Here is a 23863-nt window from a genome sequence, read left to right on the forward strand (position 1 = left end):
AACACGGCTTAGAGTCTGCTTAGCCAAACGGTCAGCAACAACATTCCTTTCACGAGGAATCCAAACAAAATAAGAGGTCTCGAAATCCATACATTCGATCCTAATGTCAGAGACGATCCCATAAATCTTGATTAATACCAACTACTATTGACTGTTTGTACAACACAGAAAGAAATAACATTATCTGCAAGTAAAAATTTACAAAAAAATAAAAATTTGCCGATTCTCACATGATATTTACAATTTAAATAAAGAAAAAGAGTAATTAAAAGTTCTTGATAAAAACTCTCATCTATAGGATCATCATCCACGCATTGCTTTGCCAGCATTGCAATCTGTTCACAGGAAAATGATGCCTACTGTAAAAATCCATATGGTTACTACATTTTTCAAACTACTAAGCATTTCATTTCTTAGTATCACCTTGAACAAACAGTCATGCGGGTATAAATCCATCATGTTGGGATCGACGAACTCCTTCAAACTCGACATGTTCATAGAGTCTGGTGAGTTCCTTAGAGCCGATATCATCTACAACAACAACAAAAAATGCTTTAGGAATATATGTTGCATCAAAAAAGTGTAAAGGTTCAGTATTGTGTAAGCTCCAAGAACTTACAATAGACGACAATGGACGTCTTTCTGGATTCTTTGTTTCCACTGCCTCTGTTCCTATAACAGCTTCTCTTCCAGAAACAATCTCAAAAAGAACAACACCAAAGGCATAAACATTGCTTTTCAAGGTGGCACGGCCGTCACTTAGATATCTGTTGAGAAGAAGAAATCACTAAAGAGTCCTATAGTCCATGCAGTTTCTTTGTTTCTCGCCCTAATATAAAAAAAAAAGCTTCAAAGTTAACTTGAATTTATCTTTTCAACCTTCGACTAGAACGTTTTAATGTAAACTATTGATAGTCTTCTTCAATGAGTAATAAAAGTTACAAAACCTATAATCTCTGGTATTTACTTTGTTAATAAAATCAAACAGAACGACGACAACTTGGACAGTTTTGTTTCTGTTGAAGCCAAGAATCAATGCAAAAACGATGAAAAACATGTCTACACTTCTCCAAACGCCTAATCTCATGATCATCCTCGTACTCTTCCAAACAAATTGGACAACAACGTTTACCACACCCTTCTTCTTCTTCTTCTTTCTCTTTGATATCTTTGAACAGTATGCCCTTTATCTGTCCGGTTTCAATGTCTTGTTGAGTCTGTGGAGTTTTGTCGATCAACTGGGGAGGTAACTCAACGGGACCAGTACGACAGCAACAGCAACAACATATGATCATGACCATCGCGAAGATGGTGAGCTCAAGGATAGCTATATCAATATCATCCATCCTCTCGCTAAGTTTTTGCTTATTACTACCAAAAGAAATATCGAAAAATAAATTTTCAGTTATAAATAAAAGTATCTGGACTTCCTATACCAGGGTATAGTTTTGTTTTCCTTTTTCCTTTTTTTTTTGGAATCCTAATCATGTTGTTATCCTTATGAGATTTAGCATTATCATATGCATATCAATATATCATATAAACAAGTAACTAATTAAATGTCTACGCGAATAATGTAATCACGGTTTACACAGGCTTTGATGGACCTTTGACATAATATATAGGGGATATGGTTGACCAATTTATGCATATTATTGCTCCTCATCAACCTTAATCCCCTATATATTATCTGTGAAACATTACAACTGTTATAAACTAAATGATGATCGACCATGGACCAGCCCGTACTGCAGGCCCAATCCGGGACATGATAAAGACAACCAGAGACTATGTGTTTATCTAGTATATATTCCATGTATATCTGTAACATAGTGTTTATCCTTATTCTTATTTTGTTAGGATAAACATGACCTTATGATGGTCTAATACCTTGTATATATATGGACCTTCTGGTCGACAGTAATAATAACAGAAGTATTTCTCCAACACTTCATTTACGACACGTTATCAGCACGACGTTGCTCTCATAAACCCTAACCCTAAAAACCAGAAATAAATTCGAGCAGTAAAAACCCTAATTCCCGACGAATTTCAAACAGCTCTATCCCTCAACTCCGGTGGATCCAGATGACGAGCCAGATACCAAATTAAAGCTCTTGACGAGACGAAGCCAACGCCGCTAACCCCGCATCAATCGGAGTTCGGACGCGCCCTCACGCTCAGCTACAATACAGGCGGAAAATTTGTTCCAGAAACCAAAATCTCTCTCAACCATACACCAGTCTCCTATTCCAACAAGCAGCAACAAAAACAATAATTCCGAGCAATCCATCAGCTAACCAGGAAGATTTCTAACTGATAGACCGATCAACCCATCAAAAGTTTTCAGGTATCATCGAAAACTCATCTAAAACCCATAAAAGTATTAAATACCCCCATCCGCAGCCATGTAGCTATATTTAGCAACATGTCTCTGCAAATAAAATAAAACCATAAACCATAAACTCTTTAAAATCTTGAACCTGAACTTGTTTTGAACCTGTTCTTAATCTGAAACTGATTTTAAAATTGTTTAAAACTTTTCCTGATGATAGTTTCACATTAGAACTGTTTAGGATTGAAAGTTAAACAATTTTTTTTAAATCTGATTGCTATATGTTGAAAGAAACCGACTGTTACTTGCTTAAACTTATCATTATTGTCCTGTTTAATGTTCTTATCTGATCTGAATCAACTAGAACTGTTAAGGACTGCATGTTACATAATTTTTTTGAAAATCTGATCATGGTTTCATAAATTAATCCGAGGTTTTACTTCCTGTTCTTGTCTGAGAAATTTGTTTTCCTGATGATTGATAACGACTAGAACTTGATTAGGATTGAAAAAAAATATTTTTTTTAATATTTAAAATCGAAATATCTGAGATATATCTGAGAAAATATATTTATTTTTAAATCGAAAAGTATATAATAAATTACTTGAATAAATCAAATCTTCTTGATTTGTTTTTTAAGTCACAATAATTTATGATTTGATTATTTTTCGAAAAAAAAAAAAAAAAATAATAAATATATGGTATATTTTTCGAAAACCCTAACCTGATTTCATGATTGAATTGGTTTGCTTGATTGTATATTGTTTGCATACTAATATTGCATACTGAACATGAAATCTCGACTGTTAGGGATATAGATCATTCATAGTTTTCAAGAAATCTGATCTGAACTGAAAAAAAAATCATTATACTAAATGATCCGATCCGATGGGATGAAGAAAATATGGAACATTTTCCTGATCATCTAAGATAGAATCCCTAAAGGCCTTGAAACCTTGTGTTTGAAATAAGAGGACCTTAAATCTGAAAAATACATTGATCCACACCTTAAACCGTATGGTTTTAAGAAAATGCATCATTTAGAAAAAAAATTTCCTTTGGTCCGTGTGTGGCATTGATATGAAGCATGAAAATTTTCAAAAAGATTACTTGATTAAGACCTGTTTTGAATAATGATTTCAGATGTCGAGTTTCATACCCTCAGATTACAAAGCCCTTGATCTCTCTGGGCTATAAACACTTCAGCCGTCTTGAAGTCTAGAGGACTTGGGAAGTGCATCAAGTATGGCAATGACACCCTTGCGTGTGAAAGACACAGAGCCATAATGATTATGCGACACCATCTCTGTGAGGACCTAAGAGACGAGTTTGGATATGTTAATGATCCTCATAATCTCTGGTCATTTTTGAATTCTAGATTCTGTGAGCCATTGTTGCACGAATCCAAGAAAAATGGGAAGCTCTAAGGTTCCAGGATTATGAATCTGTGGACAATTATCACTCTGATCTTATGAGAATCACCTATAGTCTTAGACTATGTGGTGAATTGGTAACAAACGAGGATTTGTTAAACAAAACTCGTGACACATTCCATTCAGAGGAAGTGTTGTTATCACATCAGGCCAAAGGTTTCACCACCTATTATGACATGTTCTCATATTTATTAGACATTGAGCAAAAGAAGCAGAAAAGGATGGATAACATCAGACGGTTTAATGACATCATGGAGATATATTATGAAGTACTAGACAGTGAGATGAAAATCCCTGAAGCTAATAAAGCCACATTTGATAAGAAGAGATCTGAGGAGGATTCCGAGTGGACACTCATGGACCATGAGGTCGGATTATACATTGAATAATTTTCCGACATTCTGATTTTATGTTTTCATATCTGATTTGATTTATTTGTTATTCATTTATGTTATTGAAATAATAAAAACGATTTTGTTTTTATATATTATCTTGCTTGGTCTTGCTTGATGATTCTTGATTAAATAACAAATAAAACCTTAATAAAAGGATAATCAGTCCACTGATAGTTGATTTCATGCATGGTTTAACTTTACCTTGATTGTATAGGTTTAACTTTACCTTCCTGCAATCACATAAAATCAATTGTTGGGTGTAGACTAATGAGTCAGTTCACTGATAGATTGATTTCTCGCATAGATTTAACTTCATCTTGATTGTATAGGTTCAACTTTACCTTCCTACAATCACTTGAAATCAATTAATTGGTACTGACAATGGCAAAAGACACGACATTATTCAGACCCATTGAGTTATAAAGAAAAAAAAATTCAATGTTTTCTACATTGAACCAGTGAGCAAAGAAAATACGATTCCTTTCAGATTTTTGAAAAATCGCCAAAAAGCATTATGAATGTCTATACCCATATTTTCTACTGATTTATTCTATGCTAAGGATCAGTATGAAAGAGGCATAAAGCCATGGTAACCAGTATGGTTCACCACGAAATAAACACTTATGGCATGACCAGATTAGCCATCTTGATCCAAAACATGATGAAAAATTAATTAAGGCACAAAAGTGATCCCATAAAATCTCACAATGTGTTATAAGTACACATAAGAGAAAATCACTACAATAATTAAGGCTCCACTGTCCTAAGCACTACGAAATTATGAGTATGTTCATGAGGGGGAGAGAGGACTAAAACCCACAGTCCATGATCATATCATAAATTCGGATTCCATGGTTTACAACCATAATATACACGGCTGGAAAGCTTTAAAGCTCTCACTAATGGTACATCACCCACGTCCAGCCTAAAGCTTAAGGACATTATGTATATAAATATTGATTTACATCAGGCCATACATGTAAGCATAGACATTCCCACCTCTGAATGATTAAGGGTCATAAACCAGACATATACACAAACCATCTTAAGAAAATACGAATATTCCACCACATATATGTGTGTCATTTAAGATGGAACCTCAGATGAGGATTGGGAATATATATTAGATAAATAAGACTTCCTCCACGAAACTATAATGTATCTTGTGCCAAACATGGATGATTTAATCAAGTGGCCAAGAACACAGATTACAAAAGATAGTAATCTGATTATCCAACTTTGAAAGGAGAAAGTTATCAGACTGATAAAGAGTAAAGAGTAAAAGAGTAAAAGAGAAATATAATGGTATCAACCATAGTTGTCTTGGCAAGATCCTCAGACCAAAGATTATGATCTAGACATTCTAAAAGAATATGATCAAAAGATATAAAAGCTAGCAGAAATATATGCCAGACACACTGACCCGAAAAGAAAAAAATGACTATGTCATACCAGCTTAAGCACCACGAATTTGATGTCTAAGAGACACAATCAAGTTGCTACAATGTCTATTAGAGATAGACAAATAAGTTCCAAATAATAAGGAACCTCAGAAAGTAATGAAAGATGCTCAGAATCGTACAAATCCGAGTTCATAAGAGAAATCAGTTTAGACAGAGAAATAAGGTTGCGCAACCACACATCTAAGGTACCAGACCATGTAGTTTGGGACGCCAAACTGCAAGGTATAAAGGTCTTGGATAATAAGATCTCAAAATCTAATTAGATCATGTCTGGAACAGTATGAAATTAAAGATAAAGAGTGTTAACACCAAAGATGTATTTACATACATAAGAGCTCATAAAAGATCGTAGTACTTGGGATTTGAAGGATATAACCTGAGGATCATGAACCCACATAGAGTACTCATAAAACCTATATAGGGACGTGGGGTGTTCAAAGAATTCAAAGTAATTATAAGACAGATGGGCGTAGTAACCATGTACATACAGAAAAGCCATCTAAGAAAGAAACCAGTGAATGGATCTTGTGAGATAAGAAATTTGGTGAGATTAAAGGACATGACCACATGGTATAGTGTGTCCATGTTCCTTCTAAATAACGTTCAAGTATAGCTTGATTACACAAGGATACTCACAAGGACCAAGAAACAATTTATAAAGAGATATGCTTCTATATGGTGGATGCTACTACAGAAAATCAAGTTTAATTTTGTCTGGATATTTACTAAAGAAATAATGGTGTAGTAAGCAGCAAATGGATCACTGGATAAAGGTATCAACGTACTATAGAAATATGAGAAAGAAATTCTCATAGAACAAGCTTTGTTCCTAAGTTGTTTATGGATTGTAATATACAGCAGCTGTAAGTAATATGAAAGACTAAGTATTTACTTAGTACAGTCAGTCCATACAAAAAATATTATAATTCATTGTGATCATAATAAAGACCAACTGAGAGAAAAAGGTTTAATGGTTCAAAGGTTCAATGATACAAGTTATCGATTGATTAAACAGACTATGTTTTACATATGGAAAGTTTGTAGAAAAATCATAGCCGTGTGTGTGTGTGTCAGCACGTCTAAGTGAGAACCATAAACCAGGATAGTGACCAGAAGGATGTCTGGTCGTGGCTTAATGATTATAAGCATTTCTAAAGCAAGAAAATATCGATAACCATGTACAAAGGACATGAGTGTATGATTGCGAATTCATTGTGTGATGAGTTTCATTGCAGCAAATAATTATTAATGGTATGACCTTATACACTCATGATTATGAACGAATATAGACAAGGTCTATAGCTCAACATGGATCGACAAAAGAAAATAAAGAATGATTGGTTACAATGGATAAAGCCATTGGCACATACGAAGAGATATAAGTCCGAATGAACAAAAGATATGAAGTAAAGTTGTTCGTATGTGTTCTGGGTCTATGACTCAATATATATTGAATGTCCACGTTTTGGGAAAGCCATATAACCAAAGAGAATCTGTGGGACATGAAAAAGGACCAGCAAGTAAAGTTTTATTGCAGATTATAAAGTCCATCCGAGCACCGTTTGAAGCACCATCAGTTCATCCAAGACTTACAAGTTCATTCAAGGAGAATCCAGCTGATCATCTTCACCAAGTCATAGGCAACTTCAACGTTCAAGAAGACTCGGATACCAGATTGGAATGCGTCTACTACAGTGATGCATTCATCTGGGGGAGTTCATGTGTTGTACTCTTTTTCCTGTCCTTGGTTTCCCATTTTGCCACATTGGTTTTGGGGTTTTTCAGGAGAGGTTTTAATGAGGCAACATTAAGCATGCAACGAACCTGTACCGGATGTGTCGATCAAGGGGGAGTGTTATAAACCAAATGATGATCGACCATGGACCAGCCCGTACTGCAGGCCCAATCCGGGACGTGATAAAGACAACCAGAGACTATGTGTTTATCTAGTATATATTCCATGTATATCTGTAACATAGTGTTTATCCTTATCTTTATCTTGTTAGGATAAACATGACCTTATGACGGTCTAATACCTTTTATATATATGGACCTTCTGGTCGACAGTAATAATAACAGAAGTATTTCCCCAACACTTCATTTACAACAACAACTTCTTTTTGTAGCCACGTGTCATCACTAGAATGATTCTTAAAATTATTAGAGAAATATGTTGGTCCATCTAATTATATTATAAGCTTTTTATTAAACTAACCATAAATTCATTATTAATGTCATTTATTATTTCTTTAAATAAAGATTACAGAATTGCCTAATGTGGCTAAAGTATATATGACAATTAATGATTTTGAATAATAAAGATCTGATAAAAAAAAATAAAGTATCTTCTATCAAATTTGTTTAATTTTAAACTATTAAAATAATTTAAAAAAATCACAATAACCATATTATAAAAATTTAGATTTTTCTGTATATGTTATATTTTGATCTTAAAAAATGACTATAAATTACTAAAACTGTTAAAAGTCTCACATTCGAATTTTGCGATCCATGGTTTAAAATTTTTGTTATGACAAAATGTAAATGATTACAAAATCATATAAATAAAAGTTTAATTTAATTAATCATTAAGATTTAAAATATATATGTATATATATCATTCTAAATTAAATTATAAACCATATTGAATAAATAAATATTTTAATTTCAAAATTTACTTTAAATAATTTTTTTTATAAAAGTTTTAAACTATCATTGATAAAAAATTTAAAATTATAAATTACTAAAATTATTAATCCCACAATGAAAATTTTGTTATCAGTAATTTAAAGTTTTTGCTATTAAAGATACACATGATAAGAAAAACATACGAGTAGAAAGCATCATTTAATAGACATTAATATTAAAAATATACTGTGTATGTTAATATCATTTAAATTTAATTACATATCCTATCAATTTTAAAAAAAAATTGTTTGGATTAATAAAATTGATTTATATGTTCGCACCAATTTAATTATATATGTAATAGTTACTGACTTTTAATTATTCAATATATATTTATTATTTCATAATATGTAAGAACATATAATACATAAAATAATTTATATATATAATGTTTATCCCGCGCAAGGCGCAGATCTTAATCTAGTTATAAAATAAAAATGGAAAAAAATGGACCTAATTTTGCTCCTCCCTCACGTTCCAAGAGCCGACTCTGAGTTTAAATATTTAATCAAAAATACTGCAGAATTTTCTAGTCCCCAAAGAGGTACAATTTCGAAATTTTTGAAAAAATACAAACCCTACACTTCCCTGCAACTATTTTTACACACGTCAACTGAGCTCCTAGTGATTCAGTTCCAAATTTTCAGTTCCTCATAAATGGAGGACCACAAGGCAAAGTCTGTCCATCCCGAGGACTCCGGCAAGGAGACCCGCTCTCCCCGTATCTGTTCATTATGTGTACGGAGGTACTATCGGGACTGTGCCACAAAGCTCTCGAGAATGGATCACTACCAGGGGTAAAGGTAGCCCGCAACTGCCCGCCTATAAACCATCTACTCTTCGCAGATGATACCATGTTCTTTGGTAAATCAAACACGGCAAGCTGCGCCACACTGCTCTCTATCCTAGACAGATACGAGAAGGCATCGGGACAGTGCATCAACCGAGCAAAGTCTGCTATAACCTTTTCCTCAAAGACCAACCAGGAGTGTAGAACCCGTGTGAAACGGGAACTGAACATCAACAACGAAGGAGGAATAGGGAAGTATTTGGGGCTCCCGGAACACTTTGGTAGAAGGAAAAGAGACATATTTGCTTCGATTGTAGACCGAATAAGGCAAAGAGCTCAGAGCTGGACCAGCAGGTTTCTTTCGGGAGCTGGTAAAATGGTGCTACTGAAATCAGTCCTGGCCGCTATGCCTACATATGCTGTGTTGTGCTTCAAACTACCGGTCTCTTTGTGTAAGCAGATACAATCGGTTCTCACCCGTTTCTGGTGGGACGTCAAACCAGAGCTCAGAAAGATGAGCTGGATATCTTGGGATAGATTAACCTTCCCGAAAAGTGCAGGGGGCCTGGGTTTCAGAGAAATCGAAGTCTTTAACGATGCTCTCCTAGCAAAGCATACATGGCAATTACTGAAAAACCCCACCTCCCTGCTAGGACAAACCCTGCTCAATAAGTACTGTAAGGATACAGACTTACTCACCTGCTCAGCGCCAAATTCATCATCCCATGGGTGGAGAGGGATTTTGGCGGGACGAGATGTTATCAGGAAGGGTATGGGCTGGAGCGTGGGTAATGGAGCCAACATCAAGGTAGAACTGGCTATCCACTGATCGTCAACTAGCCCCCATAGGTCCTCCTACTGCTCAGAACCAAGACCTTAAAGTCAAGGACCTGTTGTTACCAGCCGCAGCAGGATGGAATGTTGATGAGATCAGACGACACTTACCTCATCACGAGGAGCAGATCAGGAAACTTATCCCGTGTACTGATCAAGAAGATGAGCTCGTTTGGTTACTGGAAAAGTCAGGCTCTTACTCAACGAAATCAGGGTACGCATTGACTAAACTCCACAAGGGAAACCTAAATGATGTGTTCAATTGGAAACGGTTTGTATGGAACGTTGAGTGTTCTCCAAAGATAAAACACTTCCTATGGAAGCTGAAAAATGAGGCGCTGGCTGTGGGAGACACATTGATCAGGAGAGGAATGCAAGTTGATGGCAGGTGCAAGCGATGTGGAGAAAGTGAACCGTTTTTCATGTTATGTTTACTTGCCCTGTGGCTAGGAAAGTTTGGGACCTTGTCCCTGCTTTGGCGGTCCCTTCTCTTCAGAGCTGTAACTCAATGGAGGACCTTTTAACAGCGTGTGCTCGACTGACTAACCTCCCTCCGACAGGGCTTGCAAAACCCTTGTATCCTTGGATTTTCTGGGTGTTGTGGACAAGCAGAAATCAGCTGAGATTCGAGGATAAGTCTTTCTCAGAAACAGAGATGTTGAACAAAGCCTTAAAAGCGGCAAAAGAGTGGCAGGCGTCCCTGCCGCAAAGAAAACAATGCTCTGTTTCATCTAAAGACTGTCATGTCTCGAAAAAACTCCCGCTGGTTCCAGATAATGTGTCCATGTTATTCTCGGATGCTGCTTGGAATGCTTCTTCTCTTGCAGGTGGGCTTGGATGTGTCTATACAGACTCAAAAGGCATATGCTGCTTCGAAGGAAATGACAACAGACGCTATATTGCCTCGGCTCTTGCAGCAGAAGCCTTGGCTTTGCGTGCAGGCCTCTTGCAGGCTGTCTCTACTGGCATCAAGGAAGTGGTCTGTTTCTCAGACTCAAAATGCCTTATCGATTTGATCACAGGCCACAAATCTGTGGTAGCTCTTAGAGGGATACTCCATGACATCGGCGTGTTGAGTGCATCCTTCACCTCTATCTCTTTTGTGTTTATTTCTAGAGTCTGTAATGAGTCGGCCGATAGGCTGGCAAAAAATGCTCTGTTTCTTTTCACTAACACTCTCTTTGAGAGTGAGAACTCTATTGTACGTTAAGCTTAAGGAATGAAATGAAGGTTTGAACAAAAAAAAAAAGTTCTACTAGATTTTAATCCGTGCGGTTTGTTTTCACACTTATATATATAGAATTCTTATTTTTATATCATTAGTGGCAAATATATGTACATCAACCATCTCTTCAAATGTTTATATGACTTTGTAAACACAATAATGTTATAGTTTAGATGTTTGTCATTTAATTAATCATTTCAAACTATCATATGTATTTGTAGATTCTTATTATATATTTAGTAGTACTTATTTGGATTTGCGTTTGATTATTAGATGATTTTGAAAGATCAATTAATTTGGAAATCGTTTTGTATATAACTCATATATTATTTAAATATCTTATCAAAATTATAAGTAATAAAAAATAATGAATTTAGTAAATTGGCATTTTATGACAATTTTACAATATTCAAATTCACTAATTTCAAATTATTAGTTATTTATATTATTAAAACATACGTCTAATTACCATTTAAATTAGGCATGGGATATTGAACCGAACCAAACCTCCTGAACCGAACCAAACTGAAATTTTGGTGAGAAGCTCGGTTTGATTCAAGAGGTTTATAAAAAAACATTTGGTTCTCGGTTCAGTAATTGGTTAGTTTCAGTAAAATTACCTGAATGTAACCAAATTTTTAACTGAAATATAATCGAAACTAAAAACTTCGGTTAGTTTCAGTAAAAATTTTAAAAACCAAACTACCTGAATACTGAACCGAACCAAAAAAAATTCAGATTAATTTTGCGAGATTTTGGTCGAATCGAACTGTCCTAATTCCAAACTACCTGAACCCGCATGGCTAATTTAAATCAAACATATTATTTTATTGAATTGGGCTTTACATAAATATACAAAACATCTTACATATTTAAAACATTATATAGATCATATAAATGGGCCAGTATATTTAAAAGTTATAACTCAAGTGAGTCAAACTCTAATCTTCCAATTATCTTAAGCCAAGACTAAAAATGTAACAGAATAAGTGGCCGATTAATTGTAAAGTTAATTGAAGACTTTACTCCCATGTTCATTTAAATGAGGTTCTATTTATAAGTGGTTGATTAATTGTAGGGGTTTATTCAAAAAATATTCATTTCAACGATTGCAATCAAATTTTTTTTGTTCACAGAATATTGCAAATCTTAAATCAATCCTATGATTAAGTAAAGAGATGAAATTCGGGAATTCTTATGGAAAATCAAAATTGATTTCGTATTCTGAAGATTTTTTAAATTAAAAATATGACATTTAATTAGTTAATCATTATTTCGTATTCTGTTAAGATAGTGATCTCTCATTTAATTAGTTAATCAATATTTCTTTATGGAATATGCTTTTAACATGGTAAGAATTGGTTGAATATGTTAATAGTACCATATTTTAACTGTTTTTAATTTATCTGGTTTATTCATTTAATTGGATTGGTTTGGTTTTATTTTTTATAAAGTTTTCATTTTAGACATGCATATATACAATGTGTACAATATATAGAGTAGGTAAGTTTCTTGAATATAAAATAGTCACGATATATACAGATCAAATAATTTGACGTTGTCATGTGTAATAGTCATAAAGTAAACATGTAGTATGTGATATTGGGTATATGTATTGTCATATGTACCGATTATGGTTTTATATCTGAGCCTATTTGAATTTTATAAGTATGGTTATGTAAGTATTAGTAAAGATGAATATAATCCGGTTGGATCTCATAAGAATATGTCAATTTGCTCCCAAAGTTAGAGTATGGTAATACATGTTTATAACTTTCAAAACTTGGTTTATATGAATATAATATTTTTAACACAAAGAACATCATAAATTGTCTTCATGATTAATCATGAACCGAATTTCGTAGGAATTCAATTAGGGGAAAGAAATATTATTTAGATTAATATAAGAAGATTCTCGTTAAAGGTTAAAGGTTAAAGGTGAGACATAAATGAAATGTTTTTAATTAATGATTTTCTAGGGATGGTCCATTTTTAAAATATCACACATCAAATAAATCATGACTTCTATTTTAATAGATAAGATGTTTAAAAGTTCAACTATTTGCATGTATTTTCAATTTTCGTGTGTTTCGGTTCTATTTTATATAGTTTAGGTTTTATATAATACTTGAGATCACTTAAACTATCCAAACTATTTGAAAGTATTCAAAAGTATCTAAACTGTTCAGATCCGAATAAATATCCAGATTATCTTAAAGTATTCAAAAGTATCGAGTTAAAAAAAATTGATATGAAATTATCAAACTCTTCATGTCTTATTCAATATAAAAAATGGATATAAGGTCATATTTCGATTCAGATCATGTCTTATCCAATATCCAAATTACATAGCCTTTAAGCTTCATTTATGTATTTCTAAAACGGTTCAAATAGAATTCAGTTATAAACACATAGGCTCACGATGTTGTTTACTTTAAAACCTGTAGAGATTGTTTATATTCGGTTTCGGTTAGCTAGGTCTAGGTGTTTGGATTAGGTTTTTTTGGTTTTTCGGTATCATGTTCATAAGTCTCATATGTTTTTTTTCAAGTTGGGTTGGGTTCAGTATGATTCAATTCTCTGAGATTGGTCAGGATCGGATTATGTCAAATGTCTGAAATCACTTAGATATCTATAAAAAAATTATTGAAAATTAACAGAAGTATTCAAAATATATGAATTGTTTTAAAATTCCAATAGTACATAACTAGTTAAAGTTAGTCAACATAACTAAAAATATCCAGTATAAAAACTATCAAATTCAACTGTTTTCTTGAGTTTGATTCAACATTTGACCAAAAGTTTTCATCAATAACATACCACAGGCATAAATAGTTGAATGACATCATCTACAAATATAAAAGTTACAAAATAAAAGATGTGAGGAGATACCTTTTTTTTTATTTTTTTTTATAATAAATATTATATATTAATCCACCTGAAAAATCAGGAATCAGAAATGGTTACAAGCTCGTTTTGAACAAAAGTACCAACCTATTACAATCCTAGCTTCGCTCACCCACTAAACCCGGCACATTCCGCTAGTTTGTTTTTCGGAATTTTTTATATCGGAATTTGTGAGGAGATACTTATTATTGAGTACACTGGGTTGAAGAAGTTTTTTTGGTTGAACTGAAAAGAACAGTACTATACTACTATATTTATATTCAGATTAACGAAACTGAACGTACCCATGCTGAATAAGATGATTGATCCATTAACATTGTGTGAAGACGAAGCTAAAGAATTTGATCAAAACTTCATCAAAAAATCAGCATGACTGATAATAACAGATGGGCCAACACCAAGCAAATCCTTTAGATTGCAGCCATGGTTTTATCTTCTGCATCTAAGATCTAAGACAGGTAAGGATCATCATCAATCTATTGTGAGAAATTAAAGTGGTGTTTTGCTTATTAGATGGCAACATATCAAGCATATAAACGCATACATCTCTTCACTTAATTCTCCAAAAGAATAATAATCATACTGAGACATGTAAAGCAAGATGAAAGAGTTTTGTCTCTATAACTAACTACTTAGCTAGACTGTGATTGATCATTCCTCTAGACCATGGTGAATACAAAAAAATACAAAGGGTCTTAACTCTCAAGATTTCATTGTTTTTTTTTCATCTTCCTTGGACAAGACCACTAAAGACTTGGCTGTTTCCCGCAAGTGTAGCTTCCCATTCAATGGAAGACAAGAGTATCTGGGAAAGCGATATAACAACTTGCTTCATGTTTGGTCTTAGAATCGGATCATCATCCACGCATTGCTTTGCCAACATTGCAATCTGTCCACAAGAAAATCATATGGTTATTATGTTTTTTTCAAACTACTAAGCATTTCATTTCTTAGTTTACCTTAAACAAACAATCGTGTGGGTATAAATCCATCATGTTGGGATCAACAAACTCCTTCAAACTTGACATGTTCATAGAGTCTGGTGAGTTCTTCAGAGCCGCTAACATCTACAAAAAAATGCTTTAGCAATAAATGTTGCATCAAAGAAGTGCATGTAAACTCCAAGAACTTACAATAGATGCCAAGGGACGTCTTTCTGGATTCTTAGTTCCCATTGCCTCTGTTCTTATAACAGCTTCTCTTCCAGAAATAATCTCAAAAAGAACAACGCCAAAGGCATAAACATCACTTTTCGAGGTGGCACGACCATCACTTAGATATCTGTTGAGAAGAAGAGATCACTAAAGTGTTCTTGTTTGAAAACTTCGAAATGTAGCTTCAGGTTTTAAAATTGCTTACTCTGGTGCAAGATAACCATATGTACCAACAACTTTAGTAACAGAAATTTCACCCTCTCCAGTTTTCTCAACTAGTTTTGCCAGTCCAAAATCTGATATCTAAAATGAGTATAAAGATAAGATAAGGATCATAACATGTAATGGATTCATAATAATCAAGACTCATACCTTAGCCCTGAACGCCTCATCGAGTAAAATATTGCTTGTTTTGATATCTCTATGAACATAATGAGTTTTAGTATGTTCATGAATGTATTCCAAGCCTCTTGCTGCGTCAAGTGCAATCTGATTTCTCATTATCCAAGACAGTGGCGTATTACCTTCAAGAGCATTAATAAATATAATATCAGTATCATCATCCTCATCATCATGTTCTAGTTATGTCTTGTTGGTATTAGCCTCTTTACCTTTGCTCTGAGGATCATGCAAATGGTTTTTCAGCATTCCCTTTTGCACATACTCATACACTACGAAAAGCTCGTCATTGGATGCAGCATAACCGATCAACTCTACCTTTGACAAGAATAAAAAGCCAACCCAAAAGTCATAATCTCTAATGTTGTAGATAGCATAAAGAAGACTAATACACAGCATGGGGATTACCAGGTTTGAATGATGAACTTTGCAAAGAACTTTCATCTCTGCCGCAAACTCTTTAGTTTTTGTAGCAGTCATCCTTTTGACAGCAACTTCCTGCGATGTGATAAACTTTAATCAAATCTGAAAGCCTGGAGAAATGGGCTTTTTATTTCTCAAATATTTACAACCGGCATCTTTAATATTCAAGTATTGCTCGCGAGAATTAATTCTCTAACTACTCGTTATGAACATAAAATTAATCTATTTTTAGCGGTTGACTAATTTAATCTTAAATTTGCACATTCAATTGGGAAATAAATCAGCATCCATAATACTTGAGTACTAAATATGCCGATTGCAAACACTTAGGAATAAAAAACTATTTTTTCCTTTATGATCTATATAAGTTTTTAAGTCAAAGAGCGCAGCATGTGAAGATGTGACTTAAGGCAACAAACCTGTTCTCTAAGTAGACCAAAGTATACTGAACCATAATTTCCATGACCAAGAAGATTAGAATCAGAGAATCCATCTGTAGCCGCACAGATCTCTTCATAAGTAAACACCATAGGCTTCTCTATCTCAAACACTCCATCACCAAGAGCTACATACATATAAAAGAAAAACCGTCATAAAGGAGAAACCATAGATGATGAAAAAAAAAAAAACACACCTTTAGGAATAGCAACAGCTTGATGATGGCTCTGAGTTTCTTCACCGTTTGTCGGTCTACAATCCCCGGATCCGCAGCAGTTATACCGACTAGACCCGCAGAAGAAACTGGACTTTCTAAGGATTTGGAAGTTGTGTTCATTACCATCTTCATCACTCGATCGGCAACTGGATGATCTCAAACAGATACACACAAGTATACACATCACAAGAAGCGCAAGCACAACTGTAAGACCACCAACAATCCATATATAAGGGACATGACCTCCCTTTGAAGTGTGATTCACCTGGTCAGCAACTTTTTTCCAAAATTGGAAACCATACACAAATGTGAGCTTCATGATACTAAAAATAGTAACTCTGAGGTTCACAGGTTAAGACAAAAGAAACATTTAAATCAAAACCTGAGCTATTGCTATTGGTTAAAACAGGAGAAGGAGAAGGAGCAGGAGGGTTTATCTTCCTTGCTTCATAAGGCACTCCAGGCACTTAAACAACAGGACAAGAACAAGATCATTAAACTGTTCTGTCTTAAAACTTTTAAAATATGATGATATGTAACTCTAAAACCTGAATTATCCAACTTTTAAATCCGAATTAACCAGAAAACCTGAATCGAAACTGAACTGGAAGCAAAACCATCTCAGTAATTAGCCGGTTCCCAACTTTGTTACAACCAAAATAATCGAACCCAAACCGAACTCAATTTCCTAAATAACTGAATGTTATGTCTCTAATATCCAAAACCGAAATAAACCGAACCCATACCCGAAAGGCCCAGGACTAATTTCAAGACAATCAAATTGAAGATTCTTTACCAGAATCAAGCGGGATGAAAATGAGATCTCCGGTTGTGACATTGTCAGGATTCGAGATTCCGTTAACCTGCTCGATTCGATCCATACTCACACCGAACCGGCTCGAGAGAGATTGAACACTGTCTCCAGAGACCGTCACGTAGCTCATAAGGTAGTTCCAGAGACCACTCGAGCAACCACATAGAAGCTGCACAGACACAACCGCGCCGGCACTAGATGCTCTAGTAGTGTTCGGTGGGAACGCGAGACCAGAGTAAGCAGAGACGACAGCATCGTAGACGTAGCCACGGTTCTGTCTGATTGTGAAGGTCGTGTTCGTTGCGTACTGATGAGGAGTCGTGGTGAGACAAGAGCAGTTCTTCTTGACGTAGATGTAACCTCCTCCGTCGTCTTCTCCGGTGGAATCTGCGGTTATGTCCGATGGTAATGCGTCGAACATGCTTTGGATTATGGAGAAGGTTTGGTTTGGGTTCGGTTTGAAAGCGAGGAAGGAAGTACAGAGACGGGAAGTGTCGGTGCAATTCATTGGCTTCGAGGAGGAGAGATTCGGTAAGATGAAGAAGAAAAGAAGAATCAAGAAACTGGAAGCTGAGAGATTCATCGAAAGAAGGGATTTGAGAAGAAAGGATCTTGATTTGATGAAAGTGAGTGGTGAATCGAAATGGGTTTTGATTGATTTTGTTAATGGAGATGTGAGAAAGAAGTTGAGATCAGATGAAATCTCAGACATGGGAGAAGAGTGAAGCTCACACTCTCTTGTCGGACTAAAGATCTTTAAAAATAAAAATCTTAGAAAGTGTCCAAAATAAATAATTTTAATTTCTTTTATACACTTTTGTAAAGTGGTTAGACATTTGCGAGTATTTAATTAGGTTTGGTGTTGGTTTAATACCTAACACTAATGTGGATTTATACTATTGTCCGAAGTTGAGGATGATTAGCTACAGTTGGTGTTTCAAGACCAAAGAATTAAACCTAAAGTTTCTAAATTTGTTGTGGGGTAAAAAATCTTAAAATTTCTTTACCAATTTTCATCTTTTCCGATCTATACTATTCAGATAGAAATCGTGACTTTTTTCATGTATGATTTTTTTTATTTAGACCATCCCTAAAATTTTTTAATATTTTTTAATATTTTAATATCTTTATTTTATATAAAATACTTATAAATATCTTTTAGAAATGTCTAACAAAATCTTTCAAATATCTTTTAGAATCTTTTCAAAACATATTTTCGAAATTAGTTAATTATCACAAATTATAATTAGAAACTAAATTTTAATTTAGTTTTGATTGTAAAGAAAAATTTATAAGTATATAAAATACTTTTAATACTATTGTAATGATAATAAAAATTTAAATAGATTTAATTTTAAAAATAAAATTTAAAAAATATCTTAAAAGATGGTTTTAAAAATAAATATTAATTTCTATTTCTAATTCTAATTTAAAGATAAAAATATCTTATCTATTTAGCATAGAGATTATAACTTATTTCATATGTGATTTTTTTTTTAATTTAGACCACTTAGAAGTCATACATTCAGATTCTTTTACCATGTAATGTAGTTAATTTACACATATTTTCATAAATGAAGCATTTGATCTTTATTCATATTATATATAAGACTTAAGTCAACTATTATTAACGTATGTGTATTTTCCTGAATCAAAAACCAATTCGGTTTATTATTTAAACATATATACTATATTGGATTAATTAATCACTATATACCAAATTCTCTATTATGTAGGTTCAATTTAGTTTAAGTTCTACATATATTTCAAATCTAGAAATAAAAAAAAATAAATATGTAAATCAATATTGTTACGTAATAATGTTTTCCAAAATATTTTTTTGTTGCAAACATACATAATTTATAAATTTTATAATAATAATATTATACGCCACATAAATATTATTATAAAATTAGATAAAATATAACACCAATTATATTAATTATTAATCTATTTTATTGCATAACCTAAAACATTTTAGTATTAAAAAATACCCACATGGTATTGCAGATCATGATCTAGTTATTGTTTAAGAGTGTTTATACTTATTGGCAATTTTCAAAAGAAACACAAAAAAAAAACTATCACAAAATAGCACATAGTGAAGAAAATGATCATTTTGACCCAAAAAAGAAGATGATCATTATAGTCTTTATTAAGAGTAAAAAAGGAACTACATTTAATATCAATATTTTGAATAAAAATTATAAATATTTAATTAAAATTTATTTTAAATTTTAAGTTCTAAATACTAAATCCTAGACTCTAAAGTCTAAACTCTTATCTGATCCTTAAATCTTCCTCCCTAAAAATTTCAATCATAATTCTTACTAATTAATCCTATAATTTATATATTTAAATTTTTTTAACGAAAAATATTTTGATTATCTTCTTTCTTATGTATCATTTTTGTAATAAAACTTTTTGTGTTATTCTAATGTATTTTCTGTACTTATTATTTTTCTTTTTTGTAACATTTTCTGTACTTATTCATTTAGCAAAAACTCTATGTATGTTTTTCAAATTTAAACATGTTTAAAACAAGAGCTGGCAATACCTGATCTATTTTTGATTTCTAACATCGAAAAGAAAATGTTATACATTGGAGTGAAAAACATATTTCTGTATGAAACAGTTTTTGTTCTTCTAAAACTACGATCAAGAAAAAGAGAGTGTAGTCACTATGTTCTAAAAATATTTGGTTTTGTGAAATCTTAAGATACTTCCCTATACTGCTAAATTATAATATCTAAAAGTACTTTCTGTTTGTGTAAATGATAACTAGGTGGATGCCCGTGGTTTCGCGGATTTGAATGTTTTGTAACAATATATTTATTACAATTTTTCAAATTAAAATATATTTTTTACCATTATGTGTTCTTGTTAAATATTTTGCTAAGAATAATTGTTTAAAAAAGATAAATATGACTATTTTAAATACTTTTGATATTTTGTATTGATAATTGTACTAAAATTAGTTATGTATAATATTCATGATTCAGTTTTTTTTTTTAAATTACTTAATTTTTGAAGATATATAATACTGAAACTTTTGAAATATTTTATATAGTTTAGAAATACTTGATTGGTAAAAATTATTTTATGAAGCATCATATATATTATATAAATCAAATATTTAATTACCATAATTAATTTGTGCAGTATATTTAGGTCGTTTGGATACTGATAAAAATCTTTCTAGAACTAATTTTCGTACTCATACAATAAATAAAAATTGAAAATCCATTAACAAATAAAATTATAATATTTTTTCTCAAACTCTATATATGATCGACACCTAACACTACAATAAAACACATGCTTAACGACGAAAATTAACGAGGAAAAACAATCCTCGTAAATTTGCGTCGAGTTTACGACGAATTTACGTGAAAAACTAAAGTCATCGGTATTTCCTCGTAACGTAACGACAAAACTGTTTCGTCGTAAAGTGGATGTAATTTTACGAGTATTTTACGACGAAAAACTATTTCCTCGTAAATACGACGTAAACTTTGCCTGGTATTTACGAGGGAATAGTTTACGTGTATTTAGCGAGGAAATTTTTGAATCCACCAACTTTATAGGTGTTACACGTTTTTTTTGCCCACCTAATTAATTTTCGTCGTAAATTCATAGCAAAATTACAACCACCAGATTCGAATTTTCCTATAAATATGGATGTTTGAACATCATTTTAAACACACCAACAACAAAAAACGTGAAAGAAAAAAAATGGCTGGCTCCGAGACTATTTACGAGTTGCGGAAGTGGATGTATATGCATAGAGATGCTAACGGGAGAGTGACGAAAGAATACCTTGCGGGTCTGGAGATATTTATGCATCAAGCAGATTCAACACCGCTCGCCCAAGAAAGTGGTAAGATGTCTTGTCCTTGTCGGAAATGCAACAATTCGAAACTGGCAAATCGTGAAAATGTTTGGAAGCATTTAATAAATAGAGGTTTCACGGCAAATTACTATATCTGGTTTCAACATGGAGAAGGTTTTAATTATGATCAGAATGAAGCTAGTAGTAGTAATAGCAATTTTCAGGAAAAAGAACCGGTTGATCATCATTTGCATAATGAACATAGTTACCATCAGGAGGAGATGGTAGATTATGATAGGGTTCATGATATGGTAGCTGATGCATTCGTAGCTCATGATGAAGATGAAGAACCTAATATAGATGCAAAAAAGTTTTACGAAATGTTAAACGCGGCGAATCAACCACTTTACAGTGGTTGTAGAGAAGGTCTCTCTAAATTGTCGTTAGCTGCTAGAATGATGAATATTAAAACTGATCACAATCTACCTGAAAGTTGCATGAACGAATGGGCGGACTTGTTTAAAGAGTATTTGCCGGAAGACAATGTGTCTGCTGATTCTTATTATGAGATTCAGAAACTGGTTTATAGTCTTGGGTTGCCTTCGGAGATGATAGATGTTTGCATCGACAACTGCATGATCTATTGGGGAGATGATGAGAAGCTAGAAGAATGTCGATTCTGCAAGAAGCCACGATTCAAGCCGCAAGGACGGGGACGTAATAGGGTACCGTACCAAAGGATGTGGTACCTACCAATTACAGACAGATTGAAAAGATTGTATCAATCAGAGCAGACTGCTGGAAAGATGAGATGGCATGCCGAGCATACTCAGACGGATGGTGAGATGACTCATCCATCAGATGCAAGAGCCTGGAAACATTTCAACAAAGTACATCCAGATTTCGCTAGCAATATCCGGAATGTGTATCTCGGATTATGCACAGATGGATTTAGTCCGTTCGGAATGTCAGGGAGACAATATTCATTGTGGCCAGTCTTTCTTACTCCATACAACCTGCCACCGGAGATGTGCATGCAACGGGAGTTACTATTCTTGACCATATTAATACCTGGTCCGAACCATCCAAAAAGGTCCCTGGATGTTTTCCTACAACCACTGATAAAAGAGTTGAAGGATTTGTGGTCAACAGGGGTGAGGACGTATGACTGTTCAACGAAGACGAATTTTACGATGCGAGCGATGCTTTTGTGGACCATAAGTGATTTCCCTGCCTATGGGATGTTGTCTGGATGGACTACACATGGGAGATTAGCTTGTCCATATTGTAATGGAACGACAGATGCGTTTCAACTGAAGAATGGTAGGAAGACAAGTTGGTTTGATTGTCACCGTCGATTTCTTCCCATTGGCCATCCTTACCGAAGAAACAAGAATTTGTTTAGGCACAAAAGGGTTGTGAGAGACACTCCTCCTCCATATCTAACTGGAGAACAAATTGAAGCGCAAATCGACTACTACGGAGCTAACGAAACAGTTCGTTGGGGTGGTAATTGGCATGTCCCTCGTAATATGCCAGATTCTTACGGTGTTCATCACAACTGGCACAAGAAGAGTATATTTTGGGAGTTGCCATATTGGAAGGATCTTCTTCTGCGCCACAACCTCGATGTGATGCATATAGAGAAGAATTTCTTTGAGAACATCATGAATACAATATTGAATGTCCCAGGGAAGACAAAAGACAACATAAAATCGAGGTTGGACTTGCCGGATATTTGCTCAAGAAGCGAGTTACATATTAAAAGCAATGGACAAGTTCCCGTTCCGATATTCAGATTATCTTCAGAAAAAAAGTCGGTGTTGTTCAACTGGGTGGCATCAGAAGTGAAGTTCCCCGATGGGTATGTTTCGAATCTCTCTAGATGTGTTGAAAAGGGTCAAAAGTTCTCCGGGATGAAGAGTCATGATTGTCATGTATTTATGCAACGACTACTGCCCTTTGCATTTGCGGAGCTACTTCCAACAAACGTACATGAAGCACTTGCAGGTACGTAGTGTATTATATCACAATAATTTACAAAATAATATATGACTAACAATGTGTTTAATTTTTTTTTGAATATAAAAGGCATTGGAGCATTTTTCAGGGATCTGAGCACACGCACTCTTAAAGAAGAAGTTGTGGAACAGCTTCAGGAGAACATTCTCATCTTATTGTGCAACTTGGAGAAGATATTTCCTCCCGGATTTTTTGACGTCATGGAGCATCTAGCTGTCCACCTCCCATATGAGGCATTGCTTCGTGGACCTGTACATTACGGATGGATGTATCAGTATGAGCGAGCCATGAAATATTTGAAGGGAAAAGCAAAGAACCTCGCCAAAGTTGAAGGTTCTATAATTGCTGGAAGTTTGACGGAAGAAGTTTCTCACTTCACATCGTACTACTTTGCGTCAAAAGTACGTACACGGAGAAGAGCTCCAAGAAGATATGATGATGGTGGTGTTGCGCCAACATATGCAGTTGCTGGTGTTCCAGACATCTTTAGCCAG

General features: G+C 33.9%; 2 protein-coding genes across 3 annotated transcripts; one reads left to right on the forward strand and one right to left on the reverse strand.

The window, feature by feature from the left end:
* Positions 1 to 9048: 9048 nt before the first annotated feature.
* On the forward strand, positions 9049 to 11148 carry LOC125583371. Its single transcript, XM_048750216.1, has 3 exons — positions 9049 to 9892; positions 9945 to 10326; positions 10389 to 11148. Exons 1-3 carry the CDS (start codon positions 9049 to 9051, stop codon positions 11146 to 11148), a joined length of 1986 nt encoding a protein of 661 aa, XP_048606173.1.
* A 3451-nt stretch (positions 11149 to 14599) lies between these two features.
* On the reverse strand, positions 14600 to 18316 carry LOC106427504 (lysM domain receptor-like kinase 3). Of its 2 annotated transcripts, XM_048750542.1 has the most exons (11): positions 17498 to 18316; positions 17084 to 17167; positions 16681 to 16977; positions 16466 to 16611; positions 16032 to 16121; positions 15836 to 15941; positions 15597 to 15748; positions 15430 to 15527; positions 15204 to 15351; positions 15030 to 15137; positions 14600 to 14959 (listed from the first exon to the last, which is right to left on the reverse strand). In XM_048750542.1, the coding sequence occupies exons 1-11, from the start codon at positions 18225 to 18227 to the stop codon at positions 14795 to 14797; spliced, it is 2124 nt and encodes a 707-aa protein (XP_048606499.1). In that variant the 5' UTR covers positions 18228 to 18316; the 3' UTR covers positions 14600 to 14794. The 2 variants fall into 2 exon arrangements, with proteins under 2 accessions (XP_048606499.1, XP_048606500.1); XM_048750543.1 differs by lacking the exon at positions 17084 to 17167 and having other exon boundaries at positions 17498 to 18314.
* Between the last annotated feature and the right edge of the window lie 5547 nt (positions 18317 to 23863).

The sequence above is a fragment of the Brassica napus genome, chromosome C3 (assembly GCF_020379485.1).
Source record: "Brassica napus cultivar Da-Ae chromosome C3, Da-Ae, whole genome shotgun sequence".
NCBI lineage: Eukaryota > Viridiplantae > Streptophyta > Magnoliopsida > Brassicales > Brassicaceae > Brassica > Brassica napus.

Bases quoted from the DNA above. Each gene is read 5' to 3' on its own strand.
- LOC125583371 (XM_048750216.1), top strand. From the start codon at position 9,049: ATGTGTACGGAGGTACTATCGGGACTGTGCCACAAAGCTCTCGAGAAT. The intron at 9,893-9,944 runs GTAATGGAGCCA...ATCGTCAACTAG, and splicing joins GGGTATGGGCTGGAGCGTGG to CCCCCATAGGTCCTCCTACT. The intron at 10,327-10,388 runs GTGCAAGCGATG...CCCTGTGGCTAG, and splicing joins GGAATGCAAGTTGATGGCAG to GAAAGTTTGGGACCTTGTCC.
- LOC106427504 (XM_048750542.1), bottom strand. From the start codon at position 18,227: ATGTCTGAGATTTCATCTGATCTCAACTTCTTTCTCACATCTCCATTA. The intron at 17,168-17,497 runs GTAAAGAATCTT...CTGTTGTTTAAG, and splicing joins TTTCATCCCGCTTGATTCTG to TGCCTGGAGTGCCTTATGAA. The intron at 15,138-15,203 runs GTAAGTTCTTGG...ATTTTTTTGTAG, and splicing joins GACGTCCCTTGGCATCTATT to ATGTTAGCGGCTCTGAAGAA.